The following is a 10,458-nucleotide window of genomic DNA, read 5'->3' on the forward strand; positions in this document are numbered from 1 at the left end:
CAATATGGGTATCAAACTTTAGGGATTTTGATACTGGACATGAAATTTGACATTTTGGCAGTAGTGGCCACCACCTGGAGTGGCCGTAGGCCCCGGGGATGTTCCGATAAGGGGACATTTGCGGAACCATAAAAGTTGGGGCAATATAAGTATCAAACTTTAGGGATTTTGATACTGGACATGAAATTTGACATTTTGGCAGTAGTGGCCACCACCTGGAGTGGCCGTAGGCCCCGGGGATGTTCCGATAAGGGGACATTTGCGGAACCATAAAAGTTGGGGCAATATAAGTATCAAACATCAGGGTTTTTGATACTGGACATGAAATTTGACATTTTGGCAGTAGTGGCCACCACCTGGAGTGGCCGTAGGCCCCGGGGATGTTCCGATAAGGGGACATTTGCGGAACCATAAGAGTTGGGGCAATATAAGTATCAAACTTCAGGGTTTTTGATACTGGACATGAAATTTGAAATTGGCGGAACCATAAGAGTTGGGGCAATATGGGTATCAAACTGCAGGGTTTTTGATACTGGACATGAAATTTGACATTTCGGCAGTAGTGGCCACAATCCGGAATGACCGGATCCCTCGGGCGTGTTCCGATGGGGGGACATTTGCGGAACCATACGAGTTGCGGCAATATAAGTATCAAACTTCAGGGTTTTTGATACTGGACATGAAATTTGAAATTGGCGGAACCATAAGAGTTGGGGCAATAAAGGTATCAAAATGTAGCTGCTCCTCTGTGATGTTGCTGCACGGTTACGCAAAACGAAATGAAATTAAATCCAGCCTCGGAATAGAGTTATCTACGTGCGTATGTATTGCGTGTACGTACACGAAAAAGATTGAGGTTAAATTTTGTACAGTCCAGCAAAACAAATGGCGTGCTAGTGTGCGTGAGAGCGGGCTTAGATAACTCTATCAGAATCACCTCGAAATTTACGAGCGATTACATATGTGTGTGTGTGAGTGTAAGCGCGTGCAGTCAAAAATCTCAGCCTGCTGCGCCCCACTTCAGCTCATAATTTTGGATCGTCGTCGAGGCCACATCAGCTGCAGCAGAAGAGGGCGCAGAAGGCGAAAATTTCCTAGGCAGCCCAACGGACAAACAACGAAGAACAACCGCTGCACCGCAGAGAAGCAAACCACAGGCCAAGGTTCCGAAGGAGAGAGGAAACCGGCCAAGCCCGCGGCCCGTCCGCTGGTTGACGAAACGAATCTGGCCGCCATCACCCCGAAGGATCGGAACTTCGGAACGAATCGCCACTGCAGACCATCGGGAAAGAAGAAGAGCAGCTCCTCCACCATCGCAAGTGTAACGGACAAGAAGCAAAAGCCCCGCCGCAAGTAGCACTTAGGAACGTGGTGCTGATGCAGGTTGACCCAGACCAAAGCCATGGACATCTTCCTCAACGTTGACCGGAGAAGCGGCTCGAATGAAGCACTACAGCTCGCGGAAGATTTGATAAACAAACGGCCCTTTTCAGGGCCACCAAATATCTCACGAAAGAGTTGTTCCTTCAAAATTTCCCTCTAAGAATGTTCCCTAAAAATTTAAAAAAAGATCGAATAAAAATCATTTCACCACAGAGTTAGCATGAAACCACTGTTTCTGTGTGGTAGAATGTCTTACGCGCTTGTGTGGTGTGTGTGTGTGTGTGTGTGTGTGTGTGTGTGTGTGTGTGTGTGTGTGTGTGTGTGTGTGTGTGTGTGAGCACGGAGAGGGAAAAATCGCCTGCTGCAAAAATGCACAAGTCAGAATAACTTTTTCGAAAATTTGGAGCCGTCGCCGATTGCTGGCAACAGCCTTAAAAAAACACTGGCTCAGAAAAAGCCCCATCGAAACGACGTTGAACGCTTCAACTTTATCCTCAGCTCAAGCATCTCCGCCGTCAGGTATTCCCGGTTTGGTTGACTCGTCCGACCGGGAACTGCGGCCCAGCACGAGACTACCGTGTCTGTTACTCGCCTTCACCTTTCCTCATTTGCTGACGCGTCGTCCGTTCCTCGTTGAAAGTCGAGAGTGAAATGATTGCGAAAATGACAAATCGACCTATATTTATAGATTTTTGTTTTGGCATATCGCGGAACGATCAAATCTTGCAAAATGAGGAAAAAATCTTGCGTGCTTGTGAAAAGAGGGGAAGTAATAGCGAAGTAGAAGTATAAAAATGCGTTCTACCCTTTCCACTCCACTTAGTTGCCACCGAGATGCTGAACAAGTCGGGTCGGCTCATAATATCTGAGCCGCAGACGGGTGAAGCAGCAGCAGCAGGGAGAGAGAGAGCCCCAAATTCTCTCTTCCGGAGAAGGATTTCTTCAGAAAAATTACCTTTATTTTCTAGAGAGAGAGAGAGAATGGGAGAGCAGCACCGAAGAGGGCAAATTGTGTGCGAATGCCGTAGAATGACACACCATACATACACACTCCCGTTTCATGGTACACGCTGATTGGGTTCGATGCGTCGAGTTTCCCTTCCACGGATGTTCGATTGATGTATCTAAATTCGTCACCTGAAAAGGCCATCAAAGACTGCGACCAACTACAGATACACCCCAAGGCTGTATATCAAAGGTACTCGTCATCTTGCTTTGCATTGGTGTGAGTGCATGACTCCGTGCCACTAAAACCAAAACAATAACAAAAGAACAATGGACCGTGCCAGGAAAACCAAAACATAAACAATGTCAGTGTCAGTGGAGTGAGAGAGTCAGAGATAGCGATTTTGACAACCGCACTACTACACACTCAATCGCGAGTACCTTAGGTAGAAAGCCATGGATACACCCGGGGACGAGCAAAACCGCCAGCGGAGGCAACTTTTAGGCAGTGGAGTAAAATCGTTTAACCTAGTAGACTGTGTGAAAATTGTTGTAGCCCTGTTGTATGGGTTAGTACAACGAATCTACTACGAGCTCGTGTAATTAGTCACGGCCCCGGGATGCACAGCCGGGTCAGCCAGGAAGCTTCCCCCAATTCGTTCAAAGATTTTGTTTTCGCCAGTGGTGGCCAAAACCTGGAGTGGCCGGTGCCCTCAAAGAAGGTTCCCCCGGGGCCTGGGGGGACATTTACAGAACCATACGAGTTTTGGCAATATGGGTATCAAAATTTATGGTTTTTGATACTGAACATGAAAATGGCCATTTCGACAGCGGTGGCCAAAACCTGGAGTGGCCGGTGCGCCCTCAAAGAAGGTTCCCCCGGGGCCTGGGGGGACATTTACAGAACCATACGAGTTTTGGCAATATGGGTATCAAAATTTATGGTTTTTGATACTGAATATGAAAATGGCCATTTCGACAGTGGTGGCCAAAACCTGGAGTGGCCGGTGATCTCAAAGCAGGTTCCCCCGGGGCCTGGGGGGACATTTACAGAACCATATGAGTTGTGGCAATATGGGTATCAAAATTCATGGTTTTTGATACTGAACATGAAAATGGCCATTTCGGCAGTAGTGGCCACAACCTGTACTGGCTGGTGCCCTCGAAGCAGGTTCTCCCGGGGCCCGGGGGACATTTACAGAACCATACGAGTTGTGGCAATATGGGTATCAAAATTCATGGTTTTTGATAATGAACTAAAATTGACATTTCGACAGTAGTGGCCACAACCTGGAGTGGCCGGTGCCCTCAAAGCAGGTTCCTCTTGGGCCCAGGGTAACATTAACCGAAATATACGGGTTGTTGCAATATGGGTATCAAAATTCATTGTTTTGATATTGAACCTTCAAATGGCCATTTCGACAGTAGTGGCCACAACCTGGAGTTGCCGGTGCCCTCATGGAAAGTTCACCTTGGGGGAACATTTAGGACAATTTTGCCGATAAATCTATGAAACAAAAAACAATAATCTTATCCCAGATTTCACTAGCAATCCAAAAACTCATTCAAAATGTTTGGTCCTATGTCTTTCAGTTATGTCTCTGACATACCATCTTGAACTTTTTGGCAATATAAATAATAAATCGCTGGGGGTAATAAATCGATAATTGCGAAATTATTGAAATTGAGAATAACTCTTTCGTAATCAATTTGAGCCCTAAAAAGGGCTTTTTAATGCTTGGTGTTGAAATTTACTTGGCTGTCGCCGATGGCTGGCAAGAGCCTTGCCAAAACATTTCCCCATCGCGAACAACATTGAACCCTTCCAGGTTCGGTCTGCCCCTTCGCCGCGATGCTTCTCCGCCTTCAGCTATCTTTGTTGCCGCTGTGTCGTCCCTTCCTCGTAGACTGTCGAGAGTGATTTGAGTACGCAAATGAAATAGATTTTCGTTTTGGGATTTCGTGGAACGAAGAAATCTAGGTGGCAAATGCTGTAGGAAGGCAGAGAGAACGCCGTAGAAACGTCAAAATGAGAAAAAAGTCTTGTAATGTGTGGGAATAAATCGTTTAATGTGATTCAAATTTGTTGTGACGCAAAGAAAATCTTTAACACATGGTTCAGACTGGCTCTCTGTAATGAATTGGAGTCCTGATAATGGGTTTTTATTATTTCAAAATATTTCTAAAAAATTGTTCAATGCCAAAAGCTTAATTGATGAAATGATTTCAAATCAACTGGCACGAAAATCTAGACATTACGATTAGCTGTGAAGCGTTTCAAAACTTTAGACGTTATCCAACGTCAAAATACCACAAGATCTTAGAGCAGAAATACCATAAGATCTTAAAGCAGAAATAAATAGATCTTAAGAAATAACCGTTTCGTGATTGATTTTGTGGCCAAGAAACGCAAATAATAAAACTATAAAAAAAATCATTAACTTTTGTGTCCGAAGTTCTTCGTCATGATGGTTATGCCTGTAGCATTACCACTGCACCTTTTTTTTGTTGAGTTTTCTCCTCACCCACCTGCCTGATCTGCATACACGGCTCACACGGATTCATTGGCAGCAATTGGAACGGTAACTGTTGCTTGCTTCTTCGGGATAAGCGACTTCCGGAACAGACATTTAGCAGGAATTTAAACAAACGGCTCACCGGAATATTCGAGCGAGCAAACTCTCGAATTTGACATATCAATGTCAACAAAGTTTCGAAATAGCAGGCAGGTTGCTATGATATTTAGAACCCTCTGAACAAAAACTGGGGAGAAAAAAAATGTTCCCTTCGGAAATATCCAAAATTAGTACCTGTGAATTGCCACCAGGTGCAATTTTGGCGTGGCGGTAGTGTCACCAGCCCCAACAGGGGAGTGGCATATCTATATATAATTAGTCTATGCTCTAAATCACTATGTTTTCGTTTAACAGAATCTACCCAGGAAGGAGTAAATAGGTATTAAATACGGTATTTAAAATGGGTTAATTCACTTACACAGTTACACTTGATTGCCCATGACATTCGTTGAATTCTGAAGAAGGTATCGAGCTGTCAAATCGCAACATGGAGTTAAACTTTCTGTGCAGTTGCTGTGAAGCTTACCAAGGCTTTTCAAAAAGTTTAACTCCATGTTGCACGCACACACTCTCACTTTTAATTTCTCGATTAGACTATGACAAATAAACAAACTCGCCTGCATTCATTTTGTTTTTTTTTGCGAACTTGTCGCAAACAGGTTAGCGTAAAAGTGCGAGTTAGTTTATCATACCTAGTCTAATATCGCCTTGACCATACTCTTTTGTAAGTAGATTCGGTTTTCACAAAAAAGTAAACAATGGTAATGCCAAAAACAAAACCGAAAGAAATAGGACAATAATATAAATGCTAAATTATATAAATAATATAACAAATGCTTGAGACGAGGCTTACGGATTGTTAATTTTGTGTTGCAAGAAACTAGAAACTGAACACATTAATACTTCAGAAAAAAAAAACGATTAACTAGATATTTTACCATTTTATGAATTTTATTTTAACCTGAAAGAAGCTTCAGCCAAACTACAACAACGACATACTGTGCGGCGGCGGAACCGGCTTCCGGGCGTGCAGCGCCTGCACCGAAGCCGGAATCGTCGTACAGCCCACGCACGAGTGCATGGTCTCGTGCACGAAGATATCGCAGTCGATGCAGAAGAACTGCCGACAGGTGGCGCACTGGTAAATGGTTTTATCGGTGGTCTCACCGAACAGTTTCTGACAGCCGTAGCAATTGGTGGCTTGCTGCTGGAACGGGAGTTCCTGGTAGTGGGGCACTGGGAACAGATGATGGTACGAGCGGGCCAGATGCGGTGCGGAGGCTAGTGTCAGACCGCAGGCCGTGCATTCCACCGGAAGTTCGCAGTACTTGCTGTAGCACTGTGGACAGTGATATCCGCCGGAGGTCAGTTTGGACGGTTCGTCGGTGCTGTCAATGTGGCACATGCACATGGTTAGTGGCGGATCTTTTCCCTCTTCAGTTTTTCCGTGCGGGAAGCCCATCTTGATCATGGAGAATTCCTGCTGATTGCCGGCCTGCGGCGGATCAATGTGCTGCAACAACTGATCCTTGAAATGGGAATCGTCTAGGACGGCCCCGTAAACTCCTCCGGTTTCCGTGCAAAGGAACTTGCAGACGCGAATCTCCGCCGACAAACTAACCACCGAACAACGAATTCCTTCCGATTTGAGCGCGTCAATCGTGATGTGAATGTCCGTTGGATCGCACGTGGTCAAACTGCCCATCACGACCAGAATCTCCCGGCTCGCGTGCGAAGGAACCATCTTCAGCGTCTTCAATGCCAACTCCAGCCCGTTCTGCAGCGACGGTTCCCCGGTCAGGTTCAGCTTGTTCAAGTTGCCAACGGCCTTGATGTGTTTCCGGCAACTTCCGCCCAGCTCCGTAATCTTCTCCGCCCGCTTGGCCTTCATAGCGATCACCCCAAGCTGGGAAATCGGATTCTGGTCGAAGAACTCCTCGATGAAGATCTCCAGCAGCTTGAGCGTGCACAGCAGCCGCGTTGGCTTCAGATCCGGAACGGACATGGCCTCCGAGCAGTCCAGAATCACGTACAAGTGGCGCATCATGCCGAGCTTGCTGAAGCCCTTTTTCATCGCTTGCCGCTTGCGTTTGGCCTTCTGGATGATTTCGGCGATCGAACCCTCGACCAGACCGTCGTCATCTTCCTTGATTGCTTCCCTGGAAGTAACGAAGCCGTAAACCAAAAGGCCCTCCTAACAAATAAACAACCAAATTACCATGTTTTCTCGTAGCCGGTTTCCCAGCGGTACTCCTTTGGATCCTCGTCGTCTGCCATGCTGTCCTCTTTAAATTGAACAATTCTGCAACCGAATTGAAAAATTGTTTAAATCTCTAAAAAAAATTAAAATTAAAAAAAAAAATACCAGAAGCACTAAAACCGATTGCAAGTTTTGATGATGACAAATTTGACGTTTCGCTGGCAAAAAATCAAAACAACTCTAAATCCTTGTGGCGCATTTTGGGTAGAGCTGTGCGTGCTGATGCGAATTCTTCAAGCTTGAACACGTTTGTTAAAGTTCAGCAAATTCATCTGTAAAAGTAACCCATATTGAACTAAATTTTACAATTTATCATTTCGAATTCACAATATAATATTTTTGAAATTTAAAAGTTAATAAAAAAAAGAACTTAAGAATTTAAGAATTTAAGAATTTAAGAATTTAAGAATTTAAGAATTTAAGAATTTAAGAATTTAAGAATTTAAGAATTTAAGAATTTAAGAATTTAAGAATTTAAGAATTTAAGAATTTAAGAATTTAAGAATTTAAGAATTTAAGAATTTAAGAATTTAAGAATTTAAGAATTTAAGAATTTAAGAATTTAAGAATTTAAGAATTTAAGAATTTAAGAATTTAAGAATTTAAGAATTTAAGAATTTAAGAATTTAAGAATTTAAGAATTTAAGAATTTAAGAATTTAAGAATTTAAAAATTTAAGAATTTAAGAATTTTGAGAATTTTGACAATTTTGAGAATTTTGAAAAATTTTGAGAATTTTGAGAATTTTGATAAATTTTGAGAATTTTGAGAATTTTAAGAATTTTGAGAATTTTGAGAATTTAAGAATTTTGAGAATTTTGACAATTTTGACAATTTTGAGAATTTTGATAAATTTTGAGAATTTTGAGAATTTTGAGAATTTTAAGAATTTTGAGAATTTGAGAATTTTGAGAATTTGAGAATTTTGAGAATTTGAGAATTTTGAGAATTTGAGAATTTAAGAATATTTTTGAACACAAATTAAGGTAACCTTTAAAATCTGTCCTAAAAATTGAGTAGTTTTTTGAGAACGTGCACGAATGTTATGACATTTTGTTTAGCTGAAAATAAAAATTATCCATCAGAACCGGACAAGAAGCGTGCGCGAAGTTCCAGATAATCCCAAAGAATTTCCTGTGAACATCAAACGAAGCGCCAAACGAAATGGCCGACGACGACATAGACGAGTACCAAACGCTTCAACAGGTGTTGGAAGGTAAATTTCACGAATCTCTCCTCGAATCAAGTTTATCCTTTTTCCCCTCTTCAAGCTAACAACATCTACGAGCCTCGAATGCAAATCGAAGAGATGCGAACGCTGTGCATTGCGCTCGAGAAGGTCGAACCGGAAGCTCCGGAGCAGAAAACGGAAGTGGTTGGCGCAGCTGCCCCTCCCGAAAACGACACTATTGTAATTAATTGAAGGTTTTTTATTTGTTGTTGAAAATATTGAACACACATTTTTGTTCTTCTAGGATATCGTTAAAAAACTGTTTGAAAATCACAAGAATAAACTGAAGGAGTGCGAGTGCCTTCCGGAAGTTTCGGTGGTCCTGGATGAGGACCCGCTGAACGTGGATCAGGGGTGGAAACAACAAACGACCGTGGAAAATAACGTGAATCAGTCTCAAAACAGAGGAAATGGACGCAGTTTGAGAAATAGGTATGATTTGGATCATCGGGCGGAGGGTTAGGCTTATATATTTAATCAATTTTTAATAGAGTTCCACGAAATTACGCGCACCAGTTGGAGCAACCTGAACCGAGACGACTAACCAGAAAGCAGCAAAAACAGGAAGACGAAGAGTATCGAAAACTTCGTAACTTCCTTAAAAGTAAGTCAATTTGGTTAAATTGTTGTCCTTCAATAAGTTCCACAACGCTTTCACAGAGCGAGACCTGTTCAAGCCGCCGATGGACATTGAGGAAATGCGCGCCGTTCGCCAGGCCATCGAGCAGTCGATGCAGGACATCAATCTGAAGCCGCGCGAGCCAGAATTCGAGGAATGGACGATCCTCGATCCCGAACGCCACCAGGAGCAGTTACGCAACGAGAATTGGCAGCCGTCGAACGATCTGAACCCGATCTTTTTGGACGACTATCAGTTCGAGAGCGCGCTGTCCCCGCCCAAGTTGCCCGTCGCGCCCGAGTCGCCCGAGCTGAAATATCCGCCGGAATGGTCGCTACCTTCGGAGCGCAGAAAGTCGGACGTGACGACGCTGTCGGTGCCGCCGAACGTGGACAGTGACAGCGAGACGGAGTACTCGCCGGATTATCCGTGAGTTGAGCTGATTCTGTTTGACGACTGGTTAATGTTAAAGATCTTGAAAAATTATAGCGGTCCTTGCTGCAAGGTGATTCACGCGGTCAACGTGGAAGTTCATCCGGAACCGCGGGAAGATCGCGAGGAAGGGGACGCTGACGGATCCCTGCTGAAGAGCTGCAAAGTGCTTATGAACTCGCTGATGTCTCCATCGGTGCCAACGGATGCGTGGGACGCCATCGATGAGTTCTTCTAAACTTATTCCGAATTCTGAGTTGATTTGCTAAAACTTATACAAATAAATTACAAGTCTCAATTGAGCAAATTCCGTAAAGCACCAATCGACTTAGTTTTATCTATGACAAATTCTATTCAGCTCCTGTCGCAAACCCCAACCGGGATTAAACCGGGCACGATGATAGATGAGTGCACTGATAAGTTTTGGTGGGACTGCCCAGACAATCCAGGTTAGTCACATGCAGTGCAGTGCGGCGATGAGTGGGTGGGGTAAGAGAGAAAGGTATTTTTTTTCGCTGTCATCACGGTACGTCACCTTATCACTTTCAGAGTAGCAGCGTGTGGGCCAAATTATGCCCAAACGAGCGGCGAAAATTTAAGCGCTGATTTGCGTTGAAAGCGTTTGTGCAGTAAAACCGAATTGTCCCCGTCGTAATCCGAGTCTGACCGGTTGGGGGGAAATTATCTCTTTATTTTTGTTGTTGAAGATATCGGTAATTTACGTCGAAACTGGCTGAGCCTGGAACAATAAACAATTGCTATTTATTTGTGATAAGAGAAGAATTGACCGGATTCTTGTTTGCAATTGAACACAGGTAGCTTGTGTCTAGTGAGCTTTTAAAATTAGATCATCCATTGTCAAATTATCTTTTTAAAAATATTCACATACCTCAAAAACAACAATTTAAAATTACTTTGAAGCTTTACTTTCCAAGTTCAGAGCTTAAACAAAGCTTTATCGGCGAGCTCTGAGGTTGTTGCGTAATGAAAGTGTAACCATAAATCAATTTCG

The 10,458-nt window shown here is 43.4% G+C and overlaps 2 protein-coding genes across 2 annotated transcripts; one reads left to right on the top strand and one right to left on the bottom strand.

Moving 5' to 3' along the window:
• Window positions 1-5,836: 5,836 nt before the first annotated feature.
• On the bottom strand, window positions 5,837-7,317 carry LOC6035688 (general transcription factor IIH subunit 2). Its single transcript, XM_001845770.2, has 3 exons — window positions 7,270-7,317; window positions 7,123-7,206; window positions 5,837-7,063 (listed from the first exon to the last, which is right to left on the bottom strand). The coding sequence occupies exons 2-3, from the start codon at window positions 7,179-7,181 to the stop codon at window positions 5,887-5,889; spliced, it is 1,236 nt and encodes a 411-aa protein (XP_001845822.1). The 5' UTR covers window positions 7,182-7,206; window positions 7,270-7,317; the 3' UTR covers window positions 5,837-5,886.
• Window positions 7,318-8,232: 915 nt separating this feature from the next.
• Window positions 8,233-9,717, top strand: LOC6035689. The gene is made up of 6 exons (XM_038254929.1): window positions 8,233-8,380; window positions 8,436-8,575; window positions 8,640-8,827; window positions 8,887-8,999; window positions 9,056-9,443; window positions 9,504-9,717. Exons 1-6 carry the CDS (start codon window positions 8,329-8,331, stop codon window positions 9,682-9,684), a joined length of 1,062 nt encoding a protein of 353 aa, XP_038110857.1. The 5' UTR covers window positions 8,233-8,328; the 3' UTR covers window positions 9,685-9,717.
• The last annotated feature ends 741 nt before the right edge of the window (window positions 9,718-10,458 follow it).

The sequence above is a fragment of the Culex quinquefasciatus genome, chromosome 2, assembly GCF_015732765.1.
Source record: "Culex quinquefasciatus strain JHB chromosome 2, VPISU_Cqui_1.0_pri_paternal, whole genome shotgun sequence".
Lineage (NCBI taxonomy): Eukaryota > Metazoa > Arthropoda > Insecta > Diptera > Culicidae > Culex > Culex quinquefasciatus.